The sequence below is a fragment of the Vulpes vulpes genome, chromosome 15 (assembly GCF_048418805.1).
Source record: "Vulpes vulpes isolate BD-2025 chromosome 15, VulVul3, whole genome shotgun sequence".
In the NCBI taxonomy this organism is placed as follows: domain Eukaryota; kingdom Metazoa; phylum Chordata; class Mammalia; order Carnivora; family Canidae; genus Vulpes; species Vulpes vulpes.
In genome coordinates, this window is record NC_132794.1 from 63913497 (window position 1) to 63929747 (window position 16251).

Here is a 16251-nt window from a genome sequence, read left to right on the forward strand (position 1 = left end):
AACTAGCTGTGGTGATGGATGCACAACGCTACGAATATATGAAAAGCCGATGAATTGTATACTTGGAAGGAATGAATGCTACGGTAAGTGAGGTATATGTCAATAAACCCTTTTAAAGCCAAAAAAGAGTCCAGAGTCACCAGTTTCTTACCTCTGCAGGAATTTTTGGAAAATGCGCCGATAAGCGTAACCAGCTCTTCTCACTCGGATGTTTTCTTTCAGACCCAGGTACTCTACTTGATGCTTCACCCTGTAAAGGAGAAAATAGAGCCAGGATATTATTGGATACTTCCTGTGCCTTGTTCCCTTAGCCACTATCTCCTCAAACCCCCGGTTGTAAGCAGTAGGACACATTAAAAAGACTATATTTTAGGAGTGTCATCTTATGCAAATAGACTAGATGGGATGCTGCCCAATTCATGAATCACTGAATAAAGCCAATCCAATCTTTAAATGTACTCAGTTGAATTTACACACACACACACACACACACACATCTATAAAGACTATAGGGGTGCCTGGGTGGCTCAGTTTTGGTTAAGCATCTGGCTCTTGATTTTGGCTTGGGTCATGATCTCAGGGTTGTGAGATTAAGCCCTGTATGGGGCTCCTTGCTGGGTGTGGAGCCTGGCACTTGATATTCTCTCTCTCCCTCTCCCTCTGCCCTTCCCTCCTCCCTGTCTAAAGAACAAATAAACTATAGAGTGTTCAGAGTCTGAGCTGACCCTCGGGTTATATAACATTAATTTAAAAAATATTTTGTTGTGGAATCCAGCAATTACAGAAGACTTTATATATCTATCTCAAAAAATAGTAAAACAAAAAGCCATAGGCCCATCATTGAGATTATGAACAAAAGTATCAGTTTTTCAAAAGACTAAAGGAAAGAACTTTTAACCTTGGAATTACACTACAGTTATTTTTGTACTCAACCTTAATTTAATAGCGACTCTAGACCTAAGGAGATTACACAGCTAAGCTTTTCAAATACAACATAAAAAAGGGCATATAAAATGATTAATTTCAATACCTATATTTAAAATGTTCTAATAGGAGCACCTGGGTTGCTCAGTGGTTGAGTGTTTGCCTGTGGCTCAGGGCATGATCCCGGGGTCCTGGGATTGAGTCCCACATTGGGCTCCCCACGGGGAGCCTGCTTCTCCCTCTGCCTATGTCTCTGCCTCTTTGTCTTTCTCAGGAATAAATAGTAAAGTCTTTAAAAAAATGAAATGCCTTAATAGCATACCTAAATTATAGTTTTGGTTTTATTATTTTTTTTAAGATTTTACTTATTTGAGAAAGAGACCACAGAGACACAACAACAGAGATAGTGAGAAAGAGCAGAGCTGGGGATGTGAGGAAGAAGCAGGGTTCCTGCTGAGTAGGGAGCCATCCCAGGGACTTGAGGATGGGATGCTGGGGTCATGACCTGAGCCAAAGGCAGATGCTTAGCTGACTCAGCCACCCAGGTGCCCCAGTTTGGGTTGGTTTTTATGACGGTAAACAACTGTCAGTAGGTTTTGGAAAATGGATGCTGATCCTACTAGCTTGTGTTCTCACATAGGATTTTATTAACAGAGAAAATCCCTCTGGCTCCTGCCCCTTGGGGACTCTAGCTTAGGAGGCCTGGTAGGTCTGGGGTGGCACAGACACGTGAACTGCGAAAATGCCTCAGCCCTTCCTGAGAAGCAAAGTGTTGGGAAAGCCGAGAGGCAGATCCTGGGCACTGGCCTCCGACTGTCCCCTGGGGAGGTCAACGGGGTCTTTGCTTACATTATGCAGGATGGTTGAATACGGATGCTTGGAAACACAGTATTTGAGGGAAATGAGAAATAAAAAGTACACTTCTCTCTTGTGATGACATGATGTCAGAACTGTGCTGTGGCAGGGAGGCAGCTGGCCTTCTCCCCACGGGGTACACTGTGGGTCCACTGCACTGGGGGCTCCCCTCGTGACCTGCTGCCCAGGAGAGCTAACTAGCAGCCTCCTTCCAACGTCATTTAGCTGCCTGACGCCTGTCTCTCCAGCCAGGCTCTTGGAAAGCCACACTTCCAACGCCATACTGCACGCGCTGACACCTGCTATGGGCCATTGCGCACCACGCTGCGCAAGGTGCTTGGGCAGCAGGAAAGGACGGTATGGCTCCCGCCGAAGACCTTGCAGGTCCAGTGGTTCACAGCCAGGATCTGGGGTTGGGTTTCTGGTATGGGCCTGGCTCTGCCACTTTCCAGAAGTGGAAAGGGAGGGCAATGACGTTAGTTCTTTCTTCCTAGCTGGGTACATTGCACGTAAAGCACTGAGCGGGCTCCTGGCATGCATGACATAAAGCTGCCGTTAGTGGTACTATATTCACAGGCACAGTAAGTAAACCAGGACAGGAAACTAGAGAAAGAAATGGATTTTTCACAGTGAGGGGAATTTCAGATGGTGACACATGCCTGGGCCTGGAAGGAGGAGTTGAATTTGCCAGGTACAGGGGAGGGACGGGCACGGGCGCAGTGGCAGTGGAAGGCACAAAGGTGGGAAAAGCTGTGGCTCCAGGGCAGCGGGAGAGAAGCAGGTGGAACACTGAGCTGGAAGAAGGGGTGAGGCACTGCAGGTGGAGAGGGCTTTGGAGGACCCACCAGACTGGGAAGGACTGATGGACTGCCCTGGGAAGGATGACGTTACACAGGGAGGGGCATACAAGAAAAGTCTCAAGTCAGATGGTCTTAACTTGAACCAGTATCCAGAAATGTCAACTCCTTGGAGATAATAACTTTTTAAAAAAACCTTTATAGAAAGTAATCCTTGGAGCGCTTGGATGGCATGCATCGAGAGTTTTGGCCGCGCTCCTGAATCTGCACCTCTGCAAGAGGCCACAGCCAGACCCAAGCCGGAACCATGTTTTGCAACCACTATGACAATGATGTCACTGTTTGGAGCCCTCAGGGCAGGATTCATCAAACTGAATATGCAATGGAAGCTGTCAAACAAGGTTCGGCCACAGTTGGTCTGAAATCAAAAATCCATGCAGTGTTGGTTGCATTGAAGAGAGCAGTCAGAGCTTGCAGCTCATCGGAAGAAAATTCTCCATGTTGATAACCATATTGGTATCTCAATTGCGGGACGTACTGCTGATGCTCGACTGTTATGTAATTTTATGCGCCAGGAGTGTTTGGATTCCAGATTTGTATTTGACAGACCTCTTCCTGTGTCTCGTCTTGTATCTCTAATTGGAAGCAAGACTCAGATACCAAAACAACGATATGGCCGGAGACCATATGGTGTTGGACTGCGTACTGCTGGCCACGATGATATGGGCCCTCACATTTTCCAAACCTGTCCATCTGCCAACTATTTTGACTGTAGAACCATGTCCAATGGAGCCCGTTCTCAATCAGCTCGTACTTACTTGGAGAGACAGATGTCTGGGTTTATGGACTGCAATTTGAATGAACTGGTTAAATATGGTCTGTGTGCCTTACGAGAAACACTTCCTACAGAACAGGACCTAACTACAAAGAATGTTTCCATTGGAATTGTTGGTAAAGACTTGGAGTTTGTGATTTATGATGATGATGATGTATCTCCGTTCCTGGAAGGTCTTGAAGAAAGACCACAGAGAAAGGCACAGCCTGCTCAACCTGCTGATGAACCAGAAAAGGCTGATGACCCAATGGGGAGCATTAAGTCACAAACCAGTCTATATGTGTATTATCAAATGCAGGAACCCTTACTGATGACAATAATCTATACTTTGAACCAAAAGACGCAGTGTAGTCTTGTGATATGTTTTAGGAATCAGTCCAGATGTGTTTTTCCCAAGTAACTTGCCTGAACCACATAATGGTGTGCATTTTTCTTTGAGAGGGTCTATATAATCATTTTCTAGACAGTAGAGTTATCTGTACTAATGTTTTTATATGAAGAACATAGTGTCTTTGTGGTTTTAAAGACAACTGAAATAAAATTGTTTCACCTGCTTGTGGAAAAAAAAAAAAGAAAATAATAGTCAATGTCCACACTTGATTCGTGACATATATCTGGTTAACTAAAGGAGTAGAAGTTGGGATTTAGGAAAATAATTTTCCTTTCTCCTATCCTCCAAATCCAAAACTCACCACTGGCCTTCTCTCTACTAAGGAAAATACACATGAGGGTGTCAAGTAGATGTTTTTGGTCATTTTTTAAAAAAGATATTATTTATTTACTTGAGAGATAGAGAGACAGAGAGAGAAAGCACACGGGCAGTGGGAGGGGGCAGAAGGAGAGGGATAGAATCTTAAGCAGACTCCCTGCTGAGCACAGAGCCTGATGTGGGGCTCCATCTCAGGACCAGTGCTGAAACCAAGGGTTGGGAACTTAACCAACTGAGCCACCCATGCACCGCAGGTTGTTTGCTCATTTTAAGAATTTTTCATAAATACTGGTGTTATCCCCAGCTTTTGAGGCAGGGAATGCATCACCTACTGATTCAAGTAGAAACGCCACTCCATTTCCATAAACCCCACAGGAAAGAACATGCATCACGTTAAAACAGTTTCATTCACTATTAACTTCCATAACCAGGAAATTTTCTTACAGAAATTTTCTTCTACAGGACGATTGGTTTAGCAAATTATGTGCTGTTTAGCATTTTATGTAATCAAAAGATCCAAGTTGATTTTTGCTTATCCTTGGAGTGGTGTCCCCTCCTCAGTAAACATCAGCCCCACTAGTAATGCCCAGTGGGTGCCCTTTCTTCCCTCGGGCCAAGTCTTCTTCAAGACTTTTCTGGGCCATTAGTGCAAGTAGGTCAAGGCCTGAGAACTCTGCTAGAGCAGCAATTCAGAACCCAGGGCAGGCAGCTTTGCCAGAGCCAAACAAAAACACATTTTCAACAGGAAAAGAAAAATAAACCACACCCCATAAACTTGTGGAATGAGTAACCCCGTCCACCGAGAACTTCAATTGACCGTGTAATCCCTGCCAATGAAGCACAGTGCCCTTTCACAGCCCCTAACTCTCCACACGCAGAAGAAGTGAAACCATCTGTCACACAATAACCTGACCCAGGGTGGGGGGAGGGGCGCATCCCAGGAAGCAATCCTCTGCGGACTATAAATCCACACTTGACCAACAAATACCTTAGACTTCTTAACACCTGTTTACACGAATGTCCAGTATGAAGTTCCTTACTGCAATTCAAATAAGTTAGTGTAATTTTTTTAAAAAAGGAAAACACCACAGGGAGGGATTCTATGGGGATTTACTGAATAAATGTATCCCTGTCTTAATTTCTCCAGTTTTTGATATTTCAATGAATCAGCTTGGATTTTATGAGAAGGTAGCCTCAGGGCTGGGAAGCGTTCGACCAGTAGCTATTGACAAATTTCTGTCTTAGAGGGACTTTGAGCAGAGCAATCTATACAGGGTAAGGGAGAGAGTGCTGAGGACGCATTGCATTTGTAGGGGGAGAGAGATGTTCTCATTTAAGAGGACGTTCATTGGAAAGGGCGGGGAAGGGAAGCCCGATGGGATTGGAAGTAAGGGGAAGGGTGAGCTAAAGCCTTGTAGCACTACCTCTGCTTCCAAGATGCTGTAATCTGTTTCTGAGGTTGCCTATCTCACCACCACCCTTCCACCGTGTGTGTATATGAGCAGGAGATGTAATGTGGTGTGCGTGCCTGTGGACCTGTGGGTGTGGGAGTGACATGGAGACACGCATGGCAGGCTGACAGCTCACCCAGGTCTGAGACATTCTATCAGCCTGAAGGAGATCCCATTCTGAATTGAGCCTCTTAGTTTAATGAGGATGAAATTGAGGACGGAGGAGATGAAGTGTCTCACTCAAACCACTTACTGCCAGGCCGGCACCACAATACAGTTCTTCCAAGTCCCAGGCCAGCCCTTTGTTCTAGATCAGCTGTTCTCAAAGTATGAGGCCCAGACCATCAGCACTAGCATCGCCTAGGAGTTTCTTAAAAATGCACATTCCTACTACACGTGGGTGGCTCAGTCAGCTAAGTGTCTGAGGCTTGGTTTCGGCTCAGGTCACAATCTCAGAGTCCTGCAACTGAGCCCTGCCTTGGGTTCCACACTCAGCGGGGAGTTTGCTTGTCCCTCTGCCCCTCGTCCCACTCACTCTCTCTCCAGTAAATAAATCTTTTAAAAATGCACATTCCTGGGCCCCACACAGACCCACTGAATCAGTTTTAACAAGCCCTCTGAGGGATACTCTAGTGCATCCACAAGCTTGAGAACTAGTGTAGGAAGGCAAAAAAATACATACATAAATAAATAGACATTTTCTATCTTCAGGTGGAAAGAGGCGATAATGCTGGTATTCTCTTAGTCTCAAAGAAGAAACTCTGAGTGACCCATTTCAGAAAAGCAGAAGGTGGAAGCTCCTGGGTGGCTCAGTCAGTTAAGTGCTGAACTCCTGATTTCAGCTCAGGTCATGATCTCAGGATCCTGGGATCAAGCCCCACACATCAGTCTCTGTGCTCAGCAGGGAATCTGCTTCTCTGCCTCTCCCTCTTCCTCTGCACCCCCTTTCTGCTTGTGCTCGCTCTCTCTCCAAAATAAATAAATAAATCTTTATGAAAAAAAAGAAAGAAAAAGAAAAGCAGGAGGCAAATTAAGGACATCCAGGGGAATGATCAGATTCCACATCCAGTTCCTTCAGAGAACCTGCAGTGGGAGAAAAGATAGCAGGGAAACGTGATGACTGGCAGGAACTAACACAAGAGCTGTTAAACAGAAAAGTCCTGAGGAAAATTCTTAGGGCAAATTAGAGATGTTGGATTAGGGTCAAACCAATGAAGAGAAAGACTATAGAGCCTGCTAATAATACAAGAGACATCCCAAGCTGGACTGAACAGCTAGAGGGAGTGAGTCCCTCATTGGAGCCTTGGTATCATTACCCAAGAATGTTTAAGGGGAGTCACGGTCAACCATTGAACGGAAACGACGTTTGAGGAGCATGTATCTATGGATGAGATTACTCTGAATGTTGTAGACTGACAAAACGGAAAGGTGCTGCATCCCACAGCATCACAGGGTGAGAAACAGACTTAGGCTGCACATGACGTAGGAAAACACAAACAAGGACTGGCAGACAGTGAATGCTGGCACCTGGGCACTTTTCTTACCACTCATCTTTTACCTCTGGTAACCGATCAAGTCTCATCTGCCCACCATGGTTAGGAAGGATCTTGCTGGCAGGATGGAATGGACCTATACATGTCTCTTGGGTAGGGGCAGGGGGGGTGACTGGCAGCCACGGCTTTCCCTTCTGGTCTGGCCATTGTGGAGCTTAACCTTGGTAAGTTGCTTGGTACCTACATCTATCTTTTAAAAAAAAATATTTATTTATTTGAGAGTTAGCAAGAGAAAGAGAGCACAAGCAGGGGGAGCAACAGGCAGAAGGAAAGGGAGAAGTAGACTCCCCACTGAGCATGGAGCCCAATGTAGGGCCCCATCCCAGAACCCTGAGATCATGACTTGAGCTGAAGGCATTTGTTTACTTAACCAACTGAGCCACCCAGGCGCCGTTACCTAAGTCTATCTACTTTTCTCCAAGAGAGGAAAGAAAAAAGATAGTTTTATATGTTCCTGTCCAGGGATCCGACTGTCTGGTGGCAATGGTGGGCTCCTCCCTCTGGTCCAATCACCCTAACGCCTTGCCTCAGCCCTGTTTCCTGTGTGTCCATGGACGGTAGGGTCAGGCCTCTTAGGAGTGCACATCTGGACCCCTAGTTAGATAAAATTATATTCTCTTGCCATTCTTAACATTTTCCTACTCAACACCCCATTCCATCCTGCAGAGGCCATGCCCCTAAATGCCAGTGTAGGAGGAATAGTGACACAGGATTTTTCTGGAGTCAGAAACAAGAGGGCTTTGCTGAACCCCACATGCCACATGTCTCCCGGTGCCTTGTTCCCTCCCAAAGGAAGTCATCACTCTGCTCATAAACACAGTCCCCATGGGCAGGTACTGAACCTAGAGCATGCCCCCAGTATCCCTAAGAGCCACCATAAAGGACAGATTGCTTTTTATCCAGCTCTTTAGACTTTCACTCTTAACCCTGAGCTGAGTATGCTACGCCACATCCTGTGGGTACCAATGAGGAGCTAAGTGTACTAAGAATGTCTACACAGGAGCTCAAACTAATTTTATTATTATTATTATTACTATTATTATTATTGTTATATATCAAACTAATTTTATTTTATTTTATTTTTTAAAGACTATTTTTTTTTAAAGATTTTAAAGATTTTTTTTTAAAGATTTTATTTATTCATTCATAGACACAGAGACAGAGGCAGAGACACAGGCAGAGGGAGAAGCAGGCTCTATGCAGGGAGCCCGACGTGGGACTCCATCCCGGGTCTCCAGGATCACACCCCAGGCTGCAGGCGGCGCCAAACCGCTGCGCCACCGGGGGCTGCCCCAAACTAATTTTAAAACCACCCTGATTCTGCAGTATTAAGGTTCCCCCCAAAATCTGTCCCTAGACTAGCCAAGATCAACATTATAAATTGCTAATTCTGAATTGAATGGAACTGCTAACATTTTAGGAAAAGACAAGGAGGGGGAAAAAAAAGAGGCCTCATTCATCATGAAAAAGTTAAGACACAAGGATGTGAAACACATCTGAAAACAATTTCAACTGTTTCTGTCCTTGGCATAGGGTAGCCCATCACAAGCAGAGGGAACATGTGCCAGGGCCCACCTCAGCTGGCTTCAGCCTCCCCATCGGCCAACCTGACCATACCTGCTTTCTTCCCAGTCTCTGGGCTTCTTGGTTTCGTTTGGTTTAATGCAGCGAATGTAGTGAGGTGTGCATTTCATCAGGGTGCTCACAAGGTCATTGGCTTGTTTCTAGAAAGGAAGAATAACATCAGATGGACACGTGGAGCTTTCTCCCAAGCACACCGACTTTCAAAGGGGAGCTGTGAAACTCTAGTGTGGAAATATACAGCTAGAAATTAATCTTCGTGACAACTTGCTCATTAAGCTTGCCTCTGGTCTACTATACTTTTGTAAGGCTCGACTGACTTTTATGATATTTTAACACCTACCAATGAGTTTGAAATTCGATTTTTGGGAACAACCAGGTCTTTTCAGTATAGTTAATAAAATAAAACACACAAACCCCCAACAAACCAAAACAACAAAACCAGTAAATCTTCCCATACAATTCTTTTCATGAGAAACAAGGAAGCATGCCAGTTATTAACTAATTAAGTTTATGTTGATTAAGGGCCTTTGCAAACACACTGTTCTCATAAACTTTTTGTGGTGCGAGGGTGGGGCAGCGAGGAGAAATTATTTGTAAGGCTAAAGCATCAAAGGCCCCTGTACTCTCTGGGCAATCTAACCAATGAGGAATCACCTTATTAAAATGATGGAAATTCATAAAGGGTGGGAGAGACATCACAATCTCAGAACTTATAAATCTTTCCAACATGCCACTTCATTCATCTTCTTCCTCAACATGTCCTTTTATAAATCTGCAGCACATGATTGCTTTCAGTGTGGCAGGTCACCTGCTCCTTCACAAAATATTCAATTAAGAAAGTCATCTCTCACTACCTGACTACCGGATACTAAAAGAAAACTGGGCTCAAACAGAGAAAGCCACATAACTAAAGCTGGAATTGCTTCTGATGCCTTTCAAATCATGAGCATCTCAAACTTTAAAGAGAATGGGAGCAGACCCACATCAGCATTCCCACTGCCACACAGCAGAGCCCTTGTGAGGCCACACAAACTCTCCTTCCGAGCAAGTCAGTGCAAAGACAGAAAACCTCTAAAGGAAAATAGAGAGAAGGGATCTCTAAAGCCAGCAAAACCATTACAAAGTCAGCAGAAGAGATATGCCTGCAGGAGACAACCCTCTCTCAATTAGGGCTTTTTGTTTTCATGGGTTTGGGAAATCTGAAACCCTTGAGAAAAACTCGAGTAGATTCAAAGCTAGATGTTCACTGGTGAATTTTGTTCTCTGTTTAGATGTGCAGGATATAGCATTTTTTGCAATGCTTAGAAGGACAAAGCTGCAGAGGTCGTACGGTCAAAGCAAAGCCCTATGGTGAAAAAGTCAATTGACTCCCATCTCTTCTGTCGATGTAGATGGTATTTGAGAACAAATCTGATGATCTTTGCAACACAGGAGGCAGGGCTGGGCAGGGCCTTCATATACCGATGCTTCTTTTTAAGTCCCCGGACTTGTTATTTTTATTTTTTATATTTTAATTTTATCAAAACTTTATTTCCAACAGTAACTTGGCAGACTCTTCAGTCCTAAGCTTATAAAAAGACACCTTATTTTCACCTTAGTATGAGCATACAAAGCGGCAAGGATGACTTGAGTGACCTGCTACCTGACATGGCTTTCTCTAGCTCAAAGTAGTAATGGGGTGACATTTACTGAATGTGCACCAGGGGGCTAGACATATGAACCTTCTCATTTCTGCCTCACCATTCTTTTTTTTTTTAAAGCTTTTATTTATTTATTTATTCCTAAGAGACACATAGAGAGAGAGGCAGAGACAAGGGCAGAGGGAGAAGCAGGGTCCCTACAGGGAGCTCAATGTGGGACTCAATCCCAGGACCCTGCGCTGATCACTCTCTGCGCTGAAGGCAGATGCTCAGCCACTGAACCACCCAGGCATCCCTCTGCCTCACCATTCTAAGTGGTAGCTACTAGTATTATTACTATTTTTTTAGATGAGGAAATGGGACCATAAAGAAATAAAGTATTGCTCAAGATGGTACAATTAGTGACACAGCACTGAGGCTTGAGCTCAAGTGTGCTGCCTCCCAAATCTGTTCCTTAACCACAAGGCAATCCTGCCTCCCTAGGGAAGACAGGAGATAGTTCGGTGAGATATAAAAGGAATTAATAGAGTGAGCCAGGAGTAGATAAAACCTTTAGGTTGTGGGAAAATTTGGTTTGGCAAATAGGAATACGCTTTGACCATCAAAATTATCCTGAATTTAGCTATGGGTCAACTTTAGATGTCTCTTGAAGTGGCTGGGAGGCAGCAACTGGATTTATCTGGACTCTAGACCAGAACTGTCCAGGAGTTAGGACAGAAGGTTACCAAAGGCACTTGCCAAACAGAAGCATAATGTAAAATATGCAGACGGGACAGGACAGCAAGGAAAGGCTTAGGGTAAAGGCTCCTCATTCTACCTTCAACACAGATTACTAGCAAGCCCAAGTTGGGGTTCTGCCTCTATTGTTTGTAAGCTACATGACAAATCACTAAATTTCTCTGGAAATTCACAGTTCCCCCATTTGTAAACTAAGTGGATTGCACTATAAGACCTCTAATATCTTAATTTAAGGGTTGGAAAAGATGTGGGTGCCTCAGTCGGATGAACATCTGCCTTCAGTTCAGGTCATGATTCTGGGGTCCTGGGATCAAGCCCCACATTGGGCTCACTGCCAACAGGGAGCCTGCTTCTCCTTCTTCCTCTGCCTCCCCTACTCATTCTCTCAAGTAAGTAAATAAAATTTAAAAATAAAATAAAGGTTGAAAAGATGTTAAAAGTCAACAAGTACAGTCCCCACATCATGCTTTCACCTCCTGACGTATCCATTCCTCCAGAGTCTCCTCTCACTTAGATGAAGCCACAGGCCTGTCCACTTGGCCAGCGCTAAGCTCAATGCAATTTCCACAGCATCAATCTTCAACTCTAATTGCAAAACTGGTCCCTTCTAGCCACAACAATGTAGAACTTAGTGAAGCTTCAACATCAAAAGGTGCTATTAAATATAGCATATTATGATTTATAAATGAGAAAATAGGAGTTCTCACCAAATAAATACTCATTAATTAGATCCTATAGATCAGTTTGAAATTTTCAAGAATTAGAATATAATAAAATACCTAACGCTAAAACTACCTTGAACATAAATTTAATTTCTTTTCCAAGGAACTCCAGATCCCTTTAAATGTATATACTTCAGGGATATCATTGAGATGATATTTAATATTTGCAAAATGCTGCAGATATGAGAGGTGTAAGAGATTGGCCATGGCTATACCTCTCTAAGAGGTGTTTTAGAGGGGATTATAAAACAGGGAGAATTTCATTCCTGTGTGGAGGTAAAGCATCAGACAGACATGAGTCACACAGTCCATGAACGAGGGTACCCCTGGGGGTAAGAACATGGACAGTATTACAATCCCACTTAAGCTGGCTGACTTGAGGTTGACCTCCTCAGACCATAGCCATCTTTGCAGTCCTTACAATACTGAATATTTTGAGTACACCCAGAAGGTGGCAATTTTGAGCATTCAAGTAGACAAGAATATAGAAGGAAAGAAAGAGGTCAAGTCTTCTAATGAAGAGAAAAATGCCTCTATCTCCACCCTCTGTTTTATAGGGAATAGGCTCAACTGAGTATCCAGACCACTTGAAAGTGAGTCATTGGAACCTTGATGATCTGGGCCCCTTGGATCTGAATGTGACAGTCTTGTGACTAGATTTTCCAGCCCAGAGCTAATCCTTATCCAGGACCTTGAAGTAAAGGCATGAGTCAGAAGCTTCACACAGACATTACAATCTGGGGCCTCATGAGAATGGCATCTGCTCTCTGCCTTCAACTTTCTGCTCCAGTGAACTCAATCCAGGGATCATCCCAGGGCTACTAAATGTCTCTAGTACTTTGAACATGACTGTCCCTAGTCCCAGAGGAGTGTACCCTCTAGTTCAAAGCTGAGCTTGTATCTGACTTCCTCCCCTAACCCGAAGGCTGCTCTTGACTGGAATCTTCTTGTTGCTATGAATTTTTGACTATTGTTTCCTTTATTCCAGCCAGTGTTCTTGCCCTCAGGGGCTGGGGAGGCAGGCTTCCATACAGGAAACACTTAGGGAAGAAAGCCAGCCAGAAGAACAGACAGCAACAACCATGGTGTCCAATGGCTGGGGTTGTAGAGAGCCTTGTGAGGAGGTGGAGCAGGATTTGGATACATAGAGCCAGGGAGGGGGCACGCAAACACAGAAACAAGAGTCCACTAAGAATGAAGCAGAGATGAGTAAGCATGGCACACAAGGAGGGGGAAACAGAGCAGAGTATAATAGGAGATGAGGTCCATTTTGTGTTTATGATGTTTCAGGCAGTGTGCTGCATGCCTTAGGTGGATTGCTAAATTCAAGACCACAGTACCCCTTGAGGTAGGTGCAAAGATCTCCACCTTAGAGATATAGGAAAAGAGGCAATGAGAGTTTAGCCAATTTGCTGGCAATCACAAGCTAACAAAAGCCACAGCTGGGATTTCAACACAGGCGATGGACCCCCAGGGACCTACTGTTAATCATTCAATGATCCTATTGATTATAAAATCAGGGTGGTATTTAACTGGTATGATTTTTTTTTTTAAATAGTTTGGTGACTCAAAGAATTACATGATTAAGTGTGTTTGACACAACCTCTAAATTCAGGGTGTAATTAGGGACAATGAATTTCATCACACAATGGTTCAGATTACATAGTGCATTCTCCACAGGGGCTCCCCCAAAACACTGCAGGAACTCCTTCTGGCGTGAAGGCGCTATGGGACCAGATGTGTCTGTAATCTGCACAAAGGAGAGGCCTGCAATATCCAGGGAGGGTGCATAAATTGCCCCCATGAGACCTAGTAGAATTTCAGGTAGGTGAAGTTCCATAATTGGCAAGTTTTAGGTTCCAATATGGAAAAGGTCATCAAAATCTAAAATCCAGCTCAATCATAAAATTTTCTCTGATAGTTAAATGTGAATTCTTTCAGATTCTGATTAAAGCCATTTCTTCTTAGAAAGTAGTTGATTATCATCTGCTGACTACGAAGCTATGAGGTACTTAATATCCATTTAGGGTTTTAGTGCAGCCAAGTCAAATTCGGCGTGCATCCTGTCACTTTTTTCAAGCAGCAACCCCACTTCTGGGCATCTTCTATAACCATTCTGTACTTGATCTTAGCTAAAAGGCCAAGAAGCGATTATAACCATTCTGTTACATCTCACCAACCTCATCCTGGCCTAAGGGTGTAGTTCTTGACTCCTAGAAAACCCTGCCTCTTAGAGGAATCTATAAACGTCCCCAAATAGAACAAACCTTTATTTTGCTTCCGGCAGTGGTTGGGCGCCCTTTCTTGTCAGCTTGCAGATTTTCCGGAAATAAAGACTTGATAAAAGGTCTGGAAAAGGAGAAAGAGAACAGTCAGCCATCAGCAGGTACCTCAGGGCCTGAAAGCCTGCTTCTGTAAGGAATGGAAAGGAGGGCCAACCAGAAGTGCATAACCTTGCCTCATCAGACTCAGAGCACAGGCCATCAAGGTACGACTCCGGGAAATAAGCAGTGGACAAAAGAAAGGGAGGAAGAATTCTAAGAACTAGGCATCCTAGTGTCAAAGCCTGAAAAATAAATTTTTAAACTCTGCCTTTTGAGAAAAAACAAACAAACAACTCTGCCTTTTGAATTTGCCCATGCCCTGGAACCGAGGTATGACTTGACAAGAGGACACACGGACAGGGTTGGTGTAGGTTTACCGAATTAAGATCAGTAGGACAGACTGGAGCTTGGGTGTGTGTATGAATTGTCTGTCAAGATCCGATGCTGATTCTGCTTTGATCTAAGGCAGGGCATCTCCATCTTGGCTATTGACACTGGGATTAAAGGCTGGATAATTCTTTGTTGGGGGTGGGGAGGAGGAGGCTGCCTTACACATTGTAGGATATTTTGCAGCATGAGTGAGCTTTGCCTACTCAATGCCAGTATGACACTGTGCCCCTCGCCCCTGCAAAAAAAAAACTTTGACAAACTGCGCTTTTGAGTACCAGTCATTTTAAGTGAAGCAGTAGTGATTCACCAATCCTTTGCCTGTTAAATATATTTTCATTAGTTGCTCCAATTAAGCTGCATTTGTTCATCTACCTGCCTCACCAAGACACAGGGCAGGGACAAAATCCTAGTACTCTCAGTGCCTTTGGTGTCTGGAACACAGCCTGGCACTGTGGATGCCAGCAACCATCAATGGATGCTCGATAAATATGTGCTGACTAGTTGAATAAAGTCATCCATGTAAACCAGTAGACTGACCCTCAAATTAATTTTCTCCTAAATAGCTTTTGGGCCATCTCAATTTTTCTAGGAAGTCTCCCCACATTCTACTTTTAACTTGACCAGATGCAATTATAGATTTTTTCAGCGAATGTGTTTAATGAACAATAGACTATGTCTAGAGGACAGGAATTTACATGGAAGCCATCAATAGCTCTCAAACTTGGCAATAACTTTAATAACTAAAAAATAAAAATTAAAAAAAAATCTGAAAGCAAGTCTGCACCTGACCATCATAAAAACCCACAGGGCAGGACTTGCGTCTTACCTGACTTTTTAAGAGGAACAGATCGATTTTATGTGTTCTCAAATGAAAACAAATTTGAAATCTCCAAAGTTGGGGGCATGAGCACAGGAAGTAGAGCATGGGGAGATGAGAGCCAGAAGAGGCAGGATGGGGAGAAGGGGAAGAGAAGGAAATGGAGAACAACTTCTGGCCAAAGCCTGAAAAGCATGCTTAGTTTTCTTAGAAAATTGTCAGAATTAGGGCTATTAACTAAGGAAGCTAACCTTAAATATTTATTATAGCAGCTTAAGTACCAGACTCAAAGGGCAGCTATTACTTGGAGGCTGCTCTAAAAACTGTGAAGTCTTGAAAACTGTGCAATATTGTATCTGCCTGGCACATACAGGCCCGATCATGTAAATTACACTTTATATCCAGGATTTTGGGAACTTTTGCAGGGAAGAGGGGAGGAAAGGACATAGCAGAGCTGGTCTTGGGGGTTCCTACAGATTGCAAGGGGGATGGACGCCCCTACTGCTTCTACCCCTAGAGCTTAGACAGGGTCTTGAGAGTTCAAATAAATCCCCAAGGGAATCCCTTTTCAGTTGCACCTCCCAAATTTCTTGAGCCATTTCCCAAGTGCTTCAGGGATAAGTTATCTCCCATCCTGCTAAGGCATTAGCAATTCAAAAAATTGAATGACCATAGAAAGTCCTTGGGATAATATTCTCAGGGCAAAATATCCCAGAACCAGAATATTCCACTCTTAGATAGCCAGAAATGGCTATCCCAACCCAACTCCAGGAGCCTCTCCCTGATAACACTGCTAACAATGATGAAACTGTGGGCTCAGAAAGGCATGACATAGCATGCAGAATCTAGTGGCAGAAGATGTTAGGGGCACATGGGACTGGAGAAGAAAAATTATTTTGAAAAACCAAATTG

The 16251-nt window shown here is 43.9% G+C and overlaps 1 protein-coding gene and 1 pseudogene across 2 annotated transcripts in view; one reads left to right on the plus strand and one right to left on the minus strand.

The window, feature by feature from the left end:
* The window catches only part of MYO1E (myosin IE), a 197972-nt gene that overhangs the window by 45229 nt on the left and 136492 nt on the right, over window positions 1-16251 (minus strand). For both annotated transcript variants that reach the window (XM_072738646.1, XM_026000564.2), the window contains 3 exons: window positions 14076-14157; window positions 8742-8848; window positions 152-250 (listed from right to left, as the gene is read on the minus strand). In XM_072738646.1, the coding sequence (XP_072594747.1) occupies window positions 152-250; window positions 8742-8848; window positions 14076-14157 (288 nt within the window). The remainder of the gene's footprint in view (window positions 1-151; window positions 251-8741; window positions 8849-14075; window positions 14158-16251) is intronic.
* On the plus strand, window positions 2884-3811 carry LOC112921407 (proteasome subunit alpha type-1 pseudogene; annotated as a pseudogene).